Source organism: Aedes albopictus, chromosome 3, assembly GCF_035046485.1.
Source record: "Aedes albopictus strain Foshan chromosome 3, AalbF5, whole genome shotgun sequence".
Classification (NCBI taxonomy): Eukaryota; Metazoa; Arthropoda; class Insecta; order Diptera; family Culicidae; genus Aedes; species Aedes albopictus.
The window spans coordinates 111,470,170-111,490,914 of record NC_085138.1 but is presented as its reverse complement, the minus strand read 5'-3'; the positions used below and the strand labels follow the sequence as shown (position 1 = coordinate 111,490,914).

Sequence of the window (20,745 nt, the reverse complement as noted above, 5' to 3'; positions counted from 1 at the left end):
AACTTCTAAGTGAATGCTTGATGAAACAGCTGAAGACATCCCTGAATCCTCCTAGAGCTACTGAGGAGATCTCTGAAGAAACTCCTGGAGAACTCTATGAAGGATCTTCTGGAGCAATCTCTGAAGGAACTACTACACTGCAGGAATCCTTGAAGGAATTATACCAGGAGGATCTTCCATGTCCAAGCAGTGCATATGACATTGTTACTCGGGTGAAGAAATTCCAGAAGGGGTCCCAGAAGGAACTCTTAAAGCAAAATTTCTGAAAGAATTTCTAGAGAAATCTCTGAAGGAACTCCTGTAAAAATACTGTATGAACTCCTGAAGGATTCCCTGAGGGGTTCCAGAAGCAATAACTGTAGGAACCCTTCATGAAACTCTAGGAGCAATCCCTGAAGAAACGCCGGGATTGAAATTCTAGAGAAATTTCCGAAGGACCTCCTCTGCCGTATGCAGCATGGTTGTCCTATGTTTAGAGGGATTTCCATGAAATATGGGACAACTATGCTGCACACGGCAGTCCTGGAGGAATCTCTGAAGGGACTCCTGGACTAATTCCTGCAGGAATCCTTGTAGGATATCCTTAAGGAACTTCAGAAGGAATCACTGAAGGAAATCCTAGGATAATCTCTGATGGACCTCTTATGGGAATATCTGACGGATCTTTTGAAAGAATCACTGATCCTGGATCTTCGAATACTTCATAAAGAATATCAGCTGGAACTCCTGGAGTGATCCCTGAAGGAACTCCTGCTGGGATACCTGAAAGATCTTCTGGAAAAAAAATACATGATGTAACTCCTAGAGGCACGCATGAATCCTCCTAGATAAATCTAAAAACTACCCGAGCAGAAGAAAATATCAATAACTGTATAATGGAAACAGTAATTTTTATGTTATTAGCATAACATACTATGTTATAAACTAGTCTGTCATAAGCGGCAAAATAACAAATATCATAACAAAAAAAAGTTCCTGGAAGACTAATTCAATAACATGTTTTGTTAGACCAATTACAACTTAATAACAGAAAATTTGTGAACTTGTTACTGTTGTGTTCTTCTTAATCACATATTTGTACATTCTCTATAGCAGAATAATAACTAAACTTGTTTGAAATGTTATCTTATGGAAATAGAGCATGAGCATGAGCATGAGCAGAGCATGAGCATGATTGACCGCCCGCGGTTGCTCCTCTGTTATTGCAAGGGCATCTGCATTTACACAAAGAACCAACAGATAGTGCTTGGGACTTGCCTTCTCCTGATTGTGTAAATGCTGACACCCCAATACTTTTCAATGGGAAATACCAGCGCCGGCCGCGTCCGAATGCAGGTCAATTGAGGATAGGGAAGGAAATGATGACGTGATTCTCGCTTAGGCCAATAACCGAGGAATTCTCTGCGTTACTACGAGAAATCACTAGGAGTTTGGATATGGGAAGGGAACGTTAGGGATTTTGTCTTGGTAAACAAATTGCTACAATCCCCGGACTGATTCTTGTTTGGCTATGAGCGATGTACTTGCGAAAAATTCCCTTTGAATTCGTCCCCACATACGCGTCATTTTCAGGAATTATTTACAGAGTTTAAGGGGTTACATACTTTTAGGGGGGTAAAGAAAAATCGATTTTTTATCGCATCTTCCATATTCAGCTTGACAATCCCAACAGTGACGGACCACACGAACCAAATTAAAAGTATCTCAACAGACCTACGCTACAAAATAGTGTGGCCAACACCGTAAGGTGGTAGACTGTACAAAAATACAGCAAAATTGTATCAAAATAAAATAAAAATAATAAAAATATGAGTTGACACTAGAAGTGACGAACTTTGCAGTTATTGTTTTGTAAATATATGAAGAAGACCGAATATCACGAATGTATTTTTCGCCAAACGCACGCAAACGATGTGAATATTTTCCGGTACACATTTTCACAATTACTGTTCTATCAGCCCATCGCGAAAAACGAAGCGAACGCGCGACACTATTTCCCGACACTGATACCGGATTTCACACTCCAGCAAGAAACAATATAATACTAAACACTAAAACATCCGCGCATCTATAGTTTTTGTTTCCGTTTGAGAACAATGCCGAACGCGAATCGTTATGTAAAACTGCATAAGAGCACAATTGGCCACTTAAGTGGTCACTTTAATAATACAAAAGAAAAACAGAAAACTTAGCTTTATTTGGTAACTGCCGCTCCGGTCATTGATGATGATTTTGGCCTGGATCAGCTGGCTTCAGGGGTCTCCACCTGTACATCGCTCCGATTGTTACCCACAGCCGTGCAAATCACACGGACACTACGAACGCGAAAAAGTTACCACTAATTCTACTAGCTAAACTAGTTTTCTTCGTCCGAATTGAAAATTCCGCGGACACGAGTTGAACCGTGACAGTAAAACATTTTCACGTCCATATGCGCGCACGGTTTACTGCGATCTCCTGAAATGTTATCTTATGGAAATATCCCAAAAACTTGAACATAACAAAATAAGATTGCCCAACAAAACATGTTATTGAAATGATATATTTTGATAAGTTAACAATAACAAATTTTGATATAAAAACAGGCCATGTGATTCTATTGTTATCAATTTGCTATTCTCCTCTGCTCGTGTACTGAAGAGGCTCTTTTGGAGAATCCCTGATTGGAAATTTAGAAGAATCTTTGAAGAATAAAGGAGGAATTTTTGAAGGAATCATGTATGAATTTTCTGGACTAATCCCTAAAGAAACTCCTGTAGGAATCCCTGAACGATATGCTGGAGGATTACCTGATGAGGCATCACTGAATGCTTCTGGAAGACTCTCTGAAGAAGCTTCTGGAGGATATGTGATCGGCAACTTAACAAACAGCGGCTTCATGGGCGTTTCAAGGGGTTGATTCAGGGCATTTCCGGAACCTTTCAAGGGTGTTCCGACAGGTTGTTGCGTTTTCTATATGTAGTATTACGGGAGTTTCGGGAAATTTTCAAAAGGATTAAAAGGCGGTTCATAGGGAAAGGGTGGTTCTCAGGAGGCCTTTAAAAACACAAGAGTTTCAGGGACGTTTCATTGCGTTTCAGAGGCATTTCAGAAAGTTTGTCAGGATTTCAGAAATGTTTTAAAATGTGTTCCAAAAGGTTTTCGGGGCGTTTTATAATATTTCAGGGTCGATTCAGGGAGTGGATGAGGTTCAGGAACTCCTTAGGGGTATTCCAAGGGGTTTCAGGGATATTTAAGATGGATTACGGGGATTTAAAAGGCGTTTACATGAGGTTCTGGAGGTTAAGGGGTCTTTTGAGGCATTGCTGAGGCGTTTCAAGGGCCCTGAAACCCCATGAAGTCCTATTACATGCCCCAGAGAACGCATAAGATGCCTGTGAGATAATCTGTAACGCATCTGAAACCCCTGAGATCCTCTTTACCGCCCCTGTGTCCTTTTGAACTATTCCAGAGGCAGGCGTCCAGGTACGTGAAATACCACCCTAAGACCCTCTAAAATGCCCCTGAGATCCTCTCGGAACGCTCCTAAGACCCCCTGTAGCTCCCTCAGGCCTCTTAGGCGGTCTCTTGAACACGATATACTTAAGTGTTTCACCGCAAAAAAAAAGATCTCAAGAAAAATTTAACATGGAGAAAAACTTTGCCGAAGACAGCATGGTGTTTTTTTTTTTCTATCCGTTGTATCCCAAGTAACAATTCTATTGCTGGTTGGTTTTGTTTGATTTTTATTAGGGTTTTATCACAGCAATAATTAAAACTCACAGTTTTATGACTGCTTCTATGAAAACCATTGATGAAATGTTTTATAGCATACTTGAAGATATGCATAAAGACAGATTTTAAGAGTAAACAAAACCCTCCGATATGTAAACCTTCTGGCAATCATTATTACCTCAATAAAACTGTTAAAACTCTCAACAGATGGCGATCCGTTCGATTAATAAGGGCATCTGTTGGTGGAAAATCAGAAACTACGACACAGCTAGGTTTATTGCGGTCATCATAAAAGTAAACTTGCTTTCGTGTTATTTTCGCTGATTATGGTCGTCGCCATATTGAAGAATTAGCTAACGTGAATGGAAAATAGTTATTTTTACTAAAATTAGCAATGAATTGATAGTTTGCCATAATTTCCATAGCGTGCTCACATAAATAAACTATCTCTACTGAGTTTTCTTGTGATTCGCGATAGTTTTACTAAATTAACCAATTGATTTATTTCATTCCTAGATGATATTTTTCTCTTTTTTGGAAGCGCATTAATTTTATGGTTCTGCAATCCCAATATTCACGGTAAAATTGAATGCGCATAAGCCTACCAACACAATAACAACTAAAATATTGCTTTAAAATGATCGCTTTCTAATTACGAATGATGTATCCTCCTGAACTTTACGTGCCATCGAAGTAGCTTCTCTGCATTTTGAGCTGTCATAGTTTTGTTGATAAAAAAAACAACTTACCTTACCTTACCGGTCAGGCTAAGGCCGGGGTGGCCTCTGCTGTACATAGTAGCCGCCTCCATTCCACTCGGTCCATGGTTGCTTGTCTCCAGTTCCGCACTCTGCGTAGGGTCCGCAGATCGTCCTCCACTTGGTCGATCCACCTAGCTCGCTGCGCTCCACGTCTTCTTGTACCGGTCGGATGACTCTCGACAACCATTTTAGTCGGGTTGCTATCCGAAATCCTGATGACGTGACCCGCCCACCGTAGCCTCCCGATTTTCGCGGTATGGACGATGGTTGGTTCTCTCAGCAGCTGATGCAGCTCGTGGCCTTCTCCAAGTCCCGTCTTCCATCTGCACTCCGCCGTAGATGGTGCGCAACACCTTCCGTTCGAAAACTCCAAGGGCGCGTTGGTCCTCTGCACGTAGGGTCCATGTTTCGTGCCCATAGAGGACGACCGGTCTAATCAGCGTTTTGTAGATGGTTAACTTCGTGTTACGGCGAACTTTATTCGATCGTAGAGTTCTGCGGAGTCCAAAGTAAGAACGATTTCCTGCCACAATGCGCCTCTGAATTTCTCTGCTGGTGTCGTTGTCGGCGGTCACCAGTGAGCCCAAGTACACGAATTCTTCAACCGCCTCGATTTCATCACCGTCGATATGAATTCGGGGTGGCGGGCGCGGTGATTCCTCCCTGGAGCCCTTTGCCAGCATGTACTTTGTCTTCGACACATTAATGACTAGTCCGATTCGCCTGGCTTCACTCTTTAGTCGGATGTACGTTTCCGCCATCGTCTCAAATTTACGAGCAATAATATCAATATCATCGGCGAAACCAAGCAGCTGAACGGATTTCGTGAAAATCGTCCCACTCGTGTTTATCCCCGCTCTTCTTATTACACCCTCCAAAGCAATGTTGAACAGCAAGCACGAAAGACCATCACCTTGCCGTAGCCCTCTGCGAGATTCGAAGGGACTCGAGAGTGTCCCTGATACTCGAACTACGCACATCACTCGATCCATCGTCGCCTTGATCAACCGTATCAGTTTATCCGGGAATCCGTATTCGTGCATAATCTGCCATAGCTGTTCTCGATCGATTGTATCATACGCCGATTTGAAATCGATGAACAAGTGATGTGTGGGCACGTTGTATTCGCGGCATTTCTGCAACACCTGGCGGATGGCGAACATCTGGTCCGTTGTAGCGCGTTCACCCATAAATCCAGCCTGATATTGCCCCACGAACTCTTTTGCAATCGGTGATAGACGGCGGCATAAGATTTGAGAGAGTATCTTGTAGGCAGCGCTCAGTAGTGTGATCGCGCGGTAATTCCCGCAATCCAACTTGTCGCCCTTTTTGTAGATGGGACACACGATACCTTCCATCCATTCCTCCGGTAATACTTCCTCCTCCCAAATCTTGGTAATGACCCAGTGTAGTGCTCTCACCAGCGCTTCTCCACCGTATTTTAGAAGCTCGCTTGGTAGTTGATCTGCTCCAGCGGCTTTGTTGTTTTTCAACCGGCCAACCTCCTCCTCAATCTCTTGAAGGTCAGGGGCCGGAAGTCTTTCGTCCTGTGCACATACTCCTAGATCTGTTACCACGCCACCTTCGGTACTTGCAACGTCGCCATTGAGGTGCTCATCGTAATGCTGCCGCCACCTCTCGACCACCTCACGCTCGCTCGTGAGAATATTCCCGTGATTATCTCGGCACATGTCGGCTTGTGGCACAAAGCCTCTGCGCGAGCGGTTCAGCTTCTCGTAGAACTTTCGTGTGTCCTTAGCGCGGTACAGCTCTTCCATCGCTTCGCGATCTCGTTCTTCCTGCTGGCGCTTCTTCATCCGGAAGACTGAGTTCTGCCTGTTCCGCGCCTGTTTGTAACGTGCCTCATTCGCTCTCGTACGGTGTTGCAGCATTCTCGCCCATGCTGCATTCTTCTCGTTTTTCAACTGTTCACATTCGCCGTCGTACCAGTCGTTTCTGTGATTCGGAGTCGCGAAGCCTAGTGCTGTAACCGAGGTACTACCTATGGCGGATCGGATGTTCCTCCAGCCATCTTCAAGTGTAGCTGCGCCAAGCTGCTCTTCCGTTGGTAGGGCCACTGCTAACTGCTGCGCGTAGTCTTGAGCCACTTCTACGTTACGAAGTTGCTCGATGTTGAGCCGCGGCGTTCGACTTCGACGCGTGGTGATAACTGTCGAAAGTTTTGAGCGCATGCATACAGCGACTAAGTAGTGATCCGAATCTATATTCGCACTGCGGTATGTGCGGACGTTGGTTATATCCGAGAAGAATTTACCGTCGATTAGAACGTGGTCGATTTGATTTTCTGTTTGTTGGTCGGGTGATCTCCAGGTGGCTTTGTGGATATCTTTGCGGGGGAAGAAGGTGCTTCGGACTACCATACCACGGGAGGCTGCAAAGTTTACGCATCGCTGGCCGTTATCATTCGATACGGCGTGCAGGCTATTTCGCCCGATTACCGGTCTGTACATTTCCTCCCTTCCTACCTGCGCGTTCATGTCGCCGACAACGATTTTCACGTCACGCGGCGAGCACCCATCGTATGTTTGCTCTAACTGCGCGTAGAACGCTTCTTTCTCGTCATCGGGTCTCCCTTCGTGTGGGCAGTGGACGTTGATGATGCTGTAGTTGAAGAAACGGCCCTTAACTCTCAACATGCACATCCTTGCGTTGATCGGCTGCCACCCGATCACACGTTGTCGCATCTTGCCCAACACTATAAATCCTGTTCCCAGTTCATTGGTGGTGCCACAGCTTTGGTAGAAAGTAGCCGCTCGATGCCCGCTTTTCCACACTTTCTGTCCAGTCCAACAAAGTTCCTGCAACGCCACGATGTCGAAGTTGCGGGGATTTAGTTCAAATAAAAAAAAAAAAAACAACAACAATCGAGAATGGGAAACTTCTCAACTAGGTTTTAAAACGGGTTTATTGCTACTACTAATGCGGTTTGCAAAACCTCTCCGAGAGTGGTTCTTTTAGCCGGAAGATGCTCTTAAAGAGGTTATCAAGAGGTTTTGATGTATGAATCAGTTTTATTACAAGTTTTATTAAATTGATCATGAAAACCTCTTATGGAGCCGAACAAAACTTAAAATGTTACTTGGAGGCACCACAGCTTCTGCAGGAATTCGTCTTGGGATTCCTCCAAGAAATTTCTGCTTGAATTCGTTCAACAACCTTCTGGCATTACCTCTATAATTGCTTGCTGGGAATCCTTTAGCAATTCTTGCTGTAATTGTATCATGATTTTTTTTTTTCAAAAATTCGGTCTTCCTACTGGGAATCCTCTTGAGATTGCTTAAGGAGCCACTTCCTCTAGGCATTTTTGGTTCCGGAACTCCCTCCAAGAACTCCTGGGGTATAAATTGGATACTAGCGTGGGTCTTTGGAACCGTTTTCTCAGATCAAAGCTTTTTTGGTTCCGTATCGGGTCTTGAGTATCTGTGCAAAATTTTAGCACGATCGGGCTACGTCTACACTTTGCGCATTTCAATTGAAATTTGTATGGGATTTTGTATGGGAAAACATACTTTTTTGCATTTTTGTTATAAGTTGAAAAAGTTTGTCTGAAACTTTTTAACCGATACTGTAAAATGATAGCCTGAGATGTTCTGATCGCTTTGTTGAAGACCACAAAGCGAACTTATGCTTGTGAAAATAGTTATAACCAACGAACCGCATACATGTGTTTATGTTTTAACATGTAAAGGAATAACAATAGCAACAAAATCATGCTGTTTCGGCACGCAATGCCAACGCTATAACTTTTTTCATAAGCATCAGACCACTTCGCGGTCTTCGATAAAGTTTTTCAGGACACCTAAGGCTATGTTTTCACTTTATTGGATACATGATTTTAGAAAAATTCGAACTTGTCTTGAGAGAAATGCAAAAAAATTGTGTTTTCCCATGTAAAACCACATTCAAACTTCAAACGCGATGCGCAAAACGAAGACATAACCGAACGTGCTCAAATTTTGCACACTTTTTTGGGTTCTGAAATGGGATCAAAAAACCATTGATCTGATGGGATACCATTGAATTTTTCACTTTTCCATATAAACGATAACCCACTCTATTGGACACATTCCTGCAGCAAAGGCTTGAGAAATTCCAGCAAGAATGCTTGGCGAATCTCTGGTAGGAGTTGCTAAAGAAATTCCAGCGACAATTACGGGATGTATTGAAGAAGATCTTCTAGAGGACCACTTGAGGAATTCCAGGAGAAAATCCAGGAGGAATCATACGAGGATTTTTTTTGAGGAACCCTAGAAGTTATCCCTAGAGAATTTTCAAGAAAAATTGGTGGAGAAATCTTTTGCGAAATGTTCTTGGAATTCTTCCATGAATACCTGATGGGTTTCTTCTAGAAATTTTTGCTTGATTCCTCTGTGGATGCCTTCAGAAATTTCTCCGCTTGCTGGAGAAATGCTCCGGGGATTGCCACTCGGAATATCTCCAGTGATTCCTTCAGGAATTCCTACCAGGATTCCTCCAAGCATTCTTACCGGGATTTCTCTAGCATTTTCAGATGCTATTTCTGCAGTTATTGCTCTAAGGAATTGTTCAGAAATTGCTTGACGAATCTAACAAGACTTTTTAGAGGGTACCCAAGTAATACCCTTGTTCGGCAGGTTTTTGTTGCGTAGAAGTCACTGTGACTTACTTTAAGAAAGTGAGTATTTTTTTTTTGAAGTATGGCACAGTAACTTCTGCACAAAAAAAAGCTGCACCGCCGTGACTCTTCTGTAACAAGTATGTTACTTGGGTACCTACCTCGAATCCCTGGGAAAATCCAATTAACATTCCTGGAGCAATTTCAACAGAAACGCTCAAAGCAATCTTATGGACGAAACTGGATGCATTTTCTCATATTTTGGTTAACATTTTTTTTTTGTTAAATAACGAAGCAATATTTTCAAAATTGATTTTTACACACAAGGATGGTTTTACGTTTTTACGAAAACCATTTTTAATCAAAATTTCGAAGAAAAAATGTCAGGAGATACCTTGATCCTTCCTCTATATGTAGGTAAAACCCGGTTTTAGAAATATTGCCCCGTTATTTAATATAAATGAAAACGAATAAAATAAAAAAATTCACCTAGTTTTGCCTTAAAAGAATTTCCAGTAGGAATACGACGAGGAATTCCTGGAAAAACTATCAGGTAAAAATTTTGGAGGAATCAAGAATAATTGGAAGACCCCCAGCAAGAATTTCTAGAGGTAATACCAGAGGAATTCTTAGATAAATTTGAAGAGCTATTTCTGGTGTAGTTCTTAAGAAAATCTCTGAAAAAAGCACATGGGCAACTCCTGCAGGAAACCTGTCAGGAATTCTTGGGGAAATTCCAAGAAAAACTTGTAAAGGAATCACATAGTTAAAACATGTGATTACAGCTCATCAAGCACAAGGCTTGCCTTCAACTAAGGTGTTCCGTGAACTCAGTTGTATAAAAGATGTTCTCTTTCGCTCTGCCTGACTTCGATGAAAAAATAATTGACTTTCCTGTCAGTGGAGTTGTTCTAAACACAATTATATGGCTATGATTTGGAAGAATCAACAAACAAAGCTAATTTACAATATTTCCATTAACAGTATCATGTTCGTCCAATCAGTGCAGCTTGTTCTTGGTTAGTAACAGAACACTTTAAACTTCGGCATTACAACTAAAGGGATTAACCCAGGCTAGCAAACAAACACTGCACTGCATAGAATAGGTTCCTAACTCAATTCACTTATAAGCGTACCACTTAACCGCCACCCGGTGAGCATTACTACGCGCGCGGGCACTTCATTAGCTATTTGTGCGCTGAGATTATCACTGAACCGGCAAGGCACGCCACCATCATGAGCGCACTCCTATTTGTAAAAGTCATCTATCCACCACCGACTTACCGTCGGTCGGTCGTCATCGGTCCCACCATATGCCATTTGGCACAAATAATCAAGGCAATGAGCGCGGTTCAACATATCAAACCAACAAACGAGACCACTCCCTAAACCTTAGGGTCTGGATACCTACTGGGTTCACCTTAGGTACGACTGCGACAATTTCTAACGAATGTGGTGTTTCGAAGTTGAGTTTGTTGATTAAACTAACAGTCGATTTACACGCCTTTTAATCCGACGAATGTTTTGATTAGGTAGGCTTACGTCTAATTGGCTAAAGACGTGAAAGCTTACGCCGTTGATTTCTGGTTCTACAACGACTCATGAGTGTGCTGCTAACCTATCAAATTTCACCTTAAGAACTTCTACTTTTTTGCATAATTTCTAGATCGACAATACTTAGCAGAACCCTATGACTGCGTTTGATGTGAACAAATTGTTTCCCGGCAAATATTGCCTGTTCAAGCTTTCAACAAATCAATTCGTCAAAAAGTGCATCAAGAACGAGTACGCTCTGTGTACTGCCCCCCAAGCTACGTTGACCCTTCGCATATACATACACATGCCAGATGGTCAGTGCCGGATTTAGGCTTCGGGGGGCCCGGGGCAAACTTTTTGGAGTAGGCCCCCAAAAGCAAGATTTTAAAGATGTAAACCTTATATTTATTTTTGTCAATGTTGTGTAATTCGTATTTTTTAAATTTTTACTGGTTTTTTGCGATTGCAATATTACACGAGTACTTCAAGACTTAGAATTAAAAAAGTTAGGTCATTAGGGGGCAACTGTAGCAATAAATTCTCAAAACGTCGGTGAAACCCAAAAAATAGATATGTAATAATTATCATATCTTTTCCACAAAAACATCTGTCCTCAACGAACCGAGCCAGATGGGTATTAAGTAGGTGTTTTTAGAATATAATCGTATAATCAACAGAAGCATGCACAATCATTGTCAAATAAGTGTTTGAATTGTTAAACTATCAATGAAATGACATTTCTATTGATACTCAAACATCGTTTAATTTACTCTGAAAAAAAAAATCTTTGCTTTTGTTAAGAAACGTTTTTAATTTTTTTTACGGAACTCAATAAAAACTTTCAAGAGGTTTTTGAGAAACTCGTGTACGCCAAAATAAACAAGAAAGTTCTTTCTATCCAATTGTTGAATATTGTATACCTCTCTAGAGAAACAATTGAATCGTTTAGTTGTTGTTTTTTTTATTTCAGTTGTTTTGCATTTATCAATAAATTGGCAAAACAGTTTTATGGTTTTAGAATGGCAGCTCATATTGAAGAAAATATCCCCAAAAAATGTAAATCTATTCTAAAAATAGTGTCAGTGCACCAAAAATCATGAAGTTTAGGATTTAGATTTATTCTCAAGTCAAATTTCAGATTATAAAATAATCTCGATACTTTTGGTAACCCAATTACAATTACTCTAGGACAACTGTATTATATATGAGTTCGTTGAACAAAATACATATAGTGCTTCGGGAATCTTGGGGGGCCCCCTCAATCGGGGGGCCCGGGGCACTTGCCCCCATTGCCCCCCCCCTTAAATCCGGGCCTGCAGATGGTACCGCAACCTTGCTAATGTGAGTTAATTTGTAAGCCTATCATTAGCACCGTGCCCCTTGTTCCGCCTGCATCCCTCCGCGAACCAACTTCATTTATCAACAACACGTTGTTGGTTGGTCGCCCCACAATCCGCCTCGTTTGGACCAGGGAGGGCGTCTTCTGGTGATGGTCTTGTCTGTCACTATACTGTACTAAGTCAGAGCCGGAGGATCGCCGAGCTTCACTCATTCGAGGTCAACTGTGTCATTTTTCTTTCGTATTTCAGCGAGCTTCAACAGGTATCTCTCCTTCCCATACCATCTCGTGGCAACTCTTGAACGCTGATCTACTTGCTTCAAATGAGCGATTGCAATCTATTTACCGAACCACTCATGCGTTTAATTAGACCACTTTGGCTTGGGGCGGCTTCTACGAATGGGGGTCTATGTTACAGCAAGCAACATCAACCCGCAAGTTGCAATATTGTTGCAAATGAGCCCAATTATTGTCAGATCCACTTAAGTTCAACATTGTTGACTTAGTTTCTTGCGTTTTGCCTCAATTTCTCCGATTGTTATTTATAGGAAGTTCTCGTTTTCTTTCTTTTTTCTTCTTGCAGCTCTTAAACGCAGCATTGATATTGGACTGCATACAGCTCCCACGCCAAATATAGGATTCTCCAAGGTGAGTAAACAACTTTTTAAGAATCCAAACATATATATGTGTACATACATACAGAAATCATATTTTATTTGCGTTCATAAGTTACGGGAACTAAGCGGGTGTCCTGCAATCCGTATCAGTTACCCTGAACTTTTAGAGTCCTTAGTTCTCTCACGAAGCCGGCAGCCCCATCCTAGTCCTTTGCTGAATATGGTTTTAGCTTATTGTTTCTTCGGTATACGAATTACGTCCCCAGCCCACCGCAGCCTGCGGTGTTTTATTTGCTTTACTATACTTACCTTACCGATCAGGCTAAGGCCTGGGTGGCCTCTCTGCTGTATTAGCTGTCTCGATTCCAATCGGTTCATGGCTGTTTGTCTCCAGTTCTGCACTCTGCGTAGGGTCCGCAGATCGTCCTCTACTTGGTCGACCCAACTATCTCGCTGCGCACCACGTCTTCTTGTACCGGTCGGATGACTCTCGAGAACCATTTTAGTCGGGTTGTTATCCGACATCCTGAAAACGTGACCCGCCCACCGTAGCTTCCCGATTTTCGCGGTATGGACGATGGTTGGTTCTCTCAGCAGCTGATGCAGCTCGTGGTTCATTCGCCTTCTCCAAGTCCCGTCTTCCATTTGCACTTCGCCGTAGATGGTACGCAACACCTTCCGTTCGAAAACTCCAAAGGCGCGTTGATCCTCTGCACGTAGGGTCCATGTTTCGTGCCCATAGAGGACTACCGGTCTAATCAGCGTTTTGTAGATAGTTAACTTCGTGTTACGGCAAAGTTTATTCGATCGTAGAGTTCCACCTCTTAAAAACTGGGTACTATTTGTAGTTCATGCGACGCCGCCAGATGCCATCCCCTAGTTTAGCGCCGAAGAAGTATTCGCAGCACCTTACGTTCGAGTTCTCCATAGGCTCTCCGACCAACTTGTCTTAAGGTGGAACGGGACGCCGTGTTCGCCCACTTAGTAGGTATGAACGCCTTTCCCGACGGTCGATAACCCGATGATGTCGACATCGTCCGCAAAGCAAAATCTTCATTAGGATCATCCATGAAATCTCCAAAACGAGCCCGGAGTCGCTAGACGAAATTCCCTTCAGATGGGTTTCCCGGTGCAATCCTAAGGATAAGTTACCAGCGGAATACCAGGAGCCAGCTCCCGGTTCTCCATAAGGAGCTCTTAACGGAACCCTCAGAGGGAGCTACTGGCGGAATCTCCAGTGGGAGTTTTCAGACAAATCTCCAGAAGGAATTCCTGGCGGAGTCGCAGATGGAATTCCTGGTAGAATCTTCCGAGAGAATTTTAGGTGGAATCTTTACATGTAATTCCTGGCGGGATCCACAAACGCATTCGGGAGGAATCCCCAGTTGGAATTACTGACAGAATCCTCAGACGGAATTCCCGATAGAATCACTAATCCAGTCGATCGAAATCTCTCGACAGGATTCCTGGCCGAATTACCAGAACGCCTTCTTGGCGAATAATATCCGGGAAACATGCAAATCTTTGATGCTGATTTTCCTGTTTTCAGTATAATAAATTCAACAATGGTTTATCTTGAATTGGCACGGTAAAGGCTGGGTTTGCTGCGCAATACAGATCCCATTGTGATCCACTAGCCTCTGCCCAGCAACTCCTATCCCTATACCTCCTCGTGGTACCGACCGGAAAATACGAGCAACCTTAGGGAATATCGGGTAAACAACCCCGGTGGGAACTGTCTGTTCTCCAGGAGGAGCGGCTCACAACAGCGTTTGATCCCCATGCTAGGGGCGGATGATCAACGTCCGAGTGCCAGGGAAGGACTCTAAGCTCAACTGTGCACTATGGTCCTCCGGAAAGTAGGGGGTTGATGTTAGGCCCTACGAGCCAGCAGCCGTAAAAACCATTGTTACGGAAAATCAGCAACAGAATAATACGAACCGAGACCAACGGCGGCAACGACCCCAGCGAACCAGAAGGACTTTTTTTTAACTTATTCGTTTATTTGGAAGGCTCGGGCGCCACATGGGCATAACTGAGCCGAATTCTTTGGTTTTAACATTGATTTTACATTTTACAATTTATTACTGCCTTATTGGGAAGCCGAAGTACTTGCGGCCGTTTCGAGGTTAAGGATAGAGAAAAATAAAATAAAATAAAATTGGGAAGGAGGGATTGATGGGTTTAAAACTAAATTATTTGCTAACTTATACTTTAAACATTGATGGGACAAATTGTCCATATCTGTAACGGAACGAAAAAGAAAGGACTTTATCGGTAGACAACGACAAGAAGAGGACAAATGGAAGGAGGGCGACGACAGACAGGGGCGAACAACAAAGCCAAAAAGTGGATAACGAAAACAAGGAGCGTACTATATCAAACTCTGACATCAACACGTTTCAAAAACTGATAAATCAGATTCATGTATTCCAAATCACGTCCTGCCAACACTTCTCTAACGGGTTTCTGTGGTTTTCTTCGGACCCGGAGAATTTCATGCAGCTCAGATCTGACCTCATGATACTCATTGCATCCCCACACGACGTGTTCAATATCCTGGTAAGCCACGCCACAGACACAGAGATTGCTTTTTGAGTGTTGGAGTGTTGAGTGGTTGGACATCAGCCGACACATTACACGAATGAAATCGCGGCCTAAATCCAACCCTTTGAACCATGGCTTCTTCGACACCTGTGGAATGATGGAGTGCAACCATCTACCCATCTCTCCATTTCTCCATTTGTGTTGCCAGTTGATCAAGGTCTCCTGACGGGCCAATGCAAAAAAAATCATCGAAGGCGATTTGACGCTCGCAAATATCGCCTTCGCTAGCGCTCACCTTTGCCAGTAAGTCCGCTTTCTCATTGCCCGGAATCTAGCAATGTGGAGGGACCCAATGATGGTGTATGAGCGTTTGGTTAAAGCACTCAATATTTGGCGTATTCCATTCAGGAAGTACGCTGAGTGCTTCATCCGTTTCATTGACCGAACAGCCTCTAGAGAACTTAGACTGTCAGTAAAAATGAAGTAGTGCTCAGGTGGAAGAGTGTGAATGTACTATAAGGTGTAGTGTATAGCCGCTAGCTCAGCTACGTATACAGAACAGGGCTTTTGAAGCATGAAGGTTGCGCTATGAACAAGAAGGACTTGCGATTGGAAACTACTACAGGATCCATGGTGCGAACGTTTAGAGGTAATCATGCCATCTACCAGAGCTGCGGAAACACACCCTAGCTGGAGACAGCTTTCATCGTGATGAGTGATATACAGAGGCGCGTGATCGGTTGGTGGCCGATCGACGAAAGAATGTGCAGGTTGAGGATCACTTCAGCATAATAAACGTGCACAGCGCACACTCCGGAAGTACTGATGATGACAAGGACTCATTTTACGCGCAGCTCGAACGCGAGTTCGACCGCTGCCCAAGCCACGACGTCAAGATCATCATAGCAGATTTAAACGCTTAGGTAGACCTGAAGGAGGAATTCAGACCGACGTTTGGTAAGTTCAGCGCCCATCAGCAGACGAACGAAAACGGCATACGACTTATTGATTTCGCCGCCTCCAAAAACATGGCCATACGTAGCTACTTTTCCCACCACAGCCTCCCTTATCGTTACACCTGGAGGTCACCACAGCAGACGGAATCTTAAATCGACCACGTTCTGATTGAGGGATGGCACTTCTTCGACATTATCGACATCAGGACCTATCGTGGCGCCAACATCGACTCCGACCATTATCGGGTGATGGTCAAACTGCGTCCAAAACTTTCCTTCATCAACAATGTACGGTACCGGCGATCGCAACGGTACAACCTAGAGCGACTAAAACAACCGGATTTCGCCACAGCATACGCGCAGAATCTCGAGCCCGCATTGCCAGACGACGGTGAGTTCGATGAGGCCCCTCTAGAGGACTGCTGGAGTACAGTGAAAGCCGCAGCGAGAGCACCTTCAAGGAGTGTGGAGCGATTTGGGAGGAGAAGAACGCAGCACGGGCGGTAATGCTGCGGCAAGGAACCCAGCAGAACGTGGAACGTTACAGACAGAAGCAGAAACAGCAGACCCACCTCTTTCGGGAAGAAAATGCCGACTGGAAGTAGCGGAGTGCGAAGAAATGGAGCTGCTGTGCCGTTTCCATGACACACGGAAGCTCTACGAGAAGCTCAACGCATCCCGCAACGGCTTCGTGTCGCGAGCCAAAATATGCAGGGATAAGGACGGAGTACTCTTGACGGACGGACGTGAGGTGATCGAAAGGTGGAAGCAGCACTTCGACGAGCACCTGAATGGTGCAAAGGATGTAGGCACACGGGAAAGCATAACAACGGAAGGAACGACTCACCAATGCAGTAGAGGACGAAAATGAGTCAACTCCCACACTGAGTGAAGAGGGGGATGCCATTCGCCAGCTAAAAAACCAACAAAGCAGCTGATATCGATGGTATCGCAGCTGAACTCATCAAAATGGGCAAAGAAAAGTTTGCCACTTGTCTGCATAGGATGATAGTCAGAATCTGGAAAACCGAACAGCTACCGGAGGAGTGGAAGGAAGGGGTAATCTGCCCCATTCACAAGAAATGCGATCATTTGGAATGTGAGAACTTCAGAGCGATCACCATTTTGAATTCTGCCTACAAAGTGCTATCCCAGATCATCTTCCGTCGTCTGTCATCTATAACGAATCCCAAGCACACACATGGTTACAAAACAGTCACTGTGACTTGCTGCGCAACCCTTACTTACCTACGCTGCCGAGGCTGTTTTGTGACCATGTGTGTTACTTGGAATGAGTTAATGGGAAGTTATCAAGCCGGCTTAATCGGCGGCCGGTCGACAACGGAATAGATCTTTACCGTACGGCAAATCCTCCAAAAATGCCGTGAATACCAGGTCCCAACGCATCACCTGTTCATCGACTTCAAAGCAGCATACGACAATATCGACCGCGCAGAGCTATGGAGAATCATGGACGAAAACGGCTTTCCTGGGAAGCTGACTAGACTGATTAAAGCAACGATGGACGGTGTGCAAAACTGCGTAAGGGTTTCGGGTGAACTATCTAGTTCATTAGAATCTCGCCGGGGACTGCGACAAGGTGATGGACTCTCATGCCTACTCTTCAACATCGCTCTGGAAGGTGTGATGCGACGAGCCGTGCTCAACAGCCGGGTAACAATTTTCACAAAAATTGTTCTGGACATTATCGCCAGAACATTTGGAACGGTGGCAGAGCTGTACATCCGTCTGAAACGCGAAGCAGCAAAGGTTGAACTGATGGTGAATGCCTCAAAAACAAAGTACATTCTGATGGACGATAGACGGGGATACCTTCGAGGTGGTGGAGGAATTTGCCTACCTCGGATCCTTACTGACAACATTGCTAGCCGTGAAATATGAAGGCGCAGCTTCAGTGGAAAGCTGTGGAAGAAGCTGTGGTCAAAAAGATTCACCCACGCACCAAGGCATTAAGTGCACCATGTGCAAGACGCTGATAAGACTAACGGTCCTCTACGTACACGAGACATGGACCATGCTCGAGGAGGACCGGCAAGCACTCGTAAATTTCGAGCAACGTGTGTTAAGGAGAAACATCAGAGAATACAAATATGGCTGCCACAATGGCCGACTTGGACCCCCACTCACGTTTTCAAGAGCACCAATCAGATTTGGAAAATCTGCCTCTTATTGCAAGTGAGCAAAGCCAGGATTAACAAGTGCGGCGTTCGATGCTTCATACGTCAGATTTGTGCCTCCAAAGTTAGTATGCAAAATTGCAATGGGATTTCTTGATGATTCACCTTAAGGCGAAACTGGAAGCATTTTCTCATTTTTTCGGTTTTTGATTTTTTATTAAATGACGAAGCAATATTTTCAAAATCGGTTTTCGTGCACGCGTAGAGTATAGTTCAGGGTATCTTCTGAATTTTTTACGCGGTAGAAAATGTTTTTCGTTTTTGCAGAAACCATTTTTTAGTGCAATTTTGTTCAAAAATGGTTTCTGCATAAACGAAAAACATTTTCTACCGCGTAAAAAATTCAGAAGATACCCTGATCCATACTCTACATGTGCACGAAAACCGATTTTGAAAATCTTGCTTCGTTATTTAATAAAAAATCAAAAACCGAAAAAATGAGAAAATGCTTCCAGTTTCGCCTTAAGGACGATCTTCGGCGTTGTGCAGGGGGGGGGGGGGGGGTATGGCGGAGAAGATACAACAGTGAGCTCGCTATACTGTACGGCGAACCCAACATCCAGAAGGTAGCCAAAGTCGGTAGGATACGGTAAGCAGGACATGTTGCAAAAATGCCGGACAACAACCCTGCAAATTCGGTGTTTGCTAATCATCCGGTTGGTGGAGCGTGGAGCGCAGAGAGCACGATAGCAGGACCATGTGGAGCCTGAGGCGTTGGTCATGACCGACGTTAGAGAGCTGCGGCTGCAAATCGAGTATTATGGCGGCAAATTTTTGATTCAGTGTTATCATGAATTTGATGTTGAACTTAATAATTGAAATAACGAATGAAGAGAAACAGGAGTTAAATCGGTAGACATTGAAGGACCAAATTCCAGAATAGTTTGTTTAGCCAAGAATAAAGCGTTACAGTTATGACATGAGGCTCCATCAGCAGCATTGACTACATTACATGAGCATTCTTTACTATAAAGCATAATAAGGTATGTAGATATTGTAACCCAAAACTCAAAGTCAGGGATGGGAACACTCACTTGCAGAGAGTTACGCTCACTTGATGTTTTCTCAGCTCAGAAGCGTGCAATCAAGAAATGATGTATGGACGACTTTTGACTTGTGTAAAAGTTTGTCTCAAAGTTTGCCGAATATAGTAGGTGTCGTACACGCATAGAGTAAGGTGGGGCAAAAGTTCGACCTTAGTTGATAATTCGACCTATTTCAAAAAATCGAAGCAGATAAAAATAAATAAATACCGTGTGGTGATTCTACCATCCATAAGCTAAAATTTTGCTGAACAAAGTTACGCCAAATGTCTTTTCAATTTTGAGTTACAACACTTTTTGTATGTGTGTGTTTTATTCGAACTCTTGCCCCACCACTGGGGCAAAAGTTCGAATCTAGTGTTTGTGGAATTTCGCTAACCGTAGCACACTATTTTGACACTTTGGTAATAGGAGTATCTGAAACCACTTAATATTTGATGTTAGAACTGGAATACACTTTAAAATTCGATTTGGATTTTACCCAAATCAGGGTTAAATTTACTACACCAAAAATTAGTAGTTTTCCGCCAAATTAAGATCAAACAACATTTTATTTGAACTTTAATCGAATTTTCTCACTAATTCCATCACTCTTAGAGATAATATTTACATTTTGCAGAATTATAGGTTTTTACTTAAAGTTGCCACATGACTCGAACTTTTGCCCCACAATTCGAACTTTTGCCCCACTATGTGTAAAATACGATTTCCAAATCTTTTTTGCAAAAAGTTATACATGCTAGAGCATCTTCAAAATATACCTAGTTACGCCCCAAAATAAAATATCGAATTCGATTTCATTAAAATTTCATTCCATGCGTTGCAAGGGCCATCGCATGTTACAATTTTTTGATCAAAAACCAACATTTTGTCATAACTTCTCGAAATATTGATCAATTTTCATAATTTTTGGAGTGAAAGACTCTTTTTCAAAAAGGGTTCGAACAACCTTGACACCCGAAAGAAATAATTTTAATTGAGCTCAAAAACTTCAAAAGAAACTCTTACCCCACTCGAACTTTTGCCCCGCTTTACTCTATCAAACTCGTGACAGAGCTGTGAGAGCGACTCTCCACGAGGTGAGAGTAATTTACATTCGCAGCTCCTTCACGACTTCGGTATGCGTGTGCGACCCCTACTCCATTCGGCAAACTTTTAGACTAAACAACAAGGCAAAAGTCGTCCATACACCATTTCTTGATTGCACGCTTCTGAGCTGAGAAAACATCAAGTGAGTGTAACTCTCTGCAAGTGAGTGTTCCCATCCTTGCTCAAAGTGTGTTGAAGGCTATTTGTATTTCACGAAATGTCCAACTACCACAGTATCGAGTTGCTCGTTATATTGCGAGGTCTAATGGTTATCAACATAACTAAATTTCTTGAATAGAGCGTTCATCACGTAGATTTTGAAGATCTAGA

At 43.2% G+C, this 20,745-nt stretch overlaps 1 protein-coding gene across 1 annotated transcript in view; it reads left to right on the top strand.

Moving 5' to 3' along the window:
- The window catches only part of LOC109423405 (uncharacterized), a 234,113-nt gene that overhangs the window by 114,122 nt on the left and 99,246 nt on the right, over nt 1-20,745 (top strand). Inside the window, exon 4 of the mRNA XM_062843025.1 lies at nt 12,549-12,613. Within this exon, the coding sequence (XP_062699009.1) occupies nt 12,549-12,613 (65 nt within the window). The remainder of the gene's footprint in view (nt 1-12,548; nt 12,614-20,745) is intronic.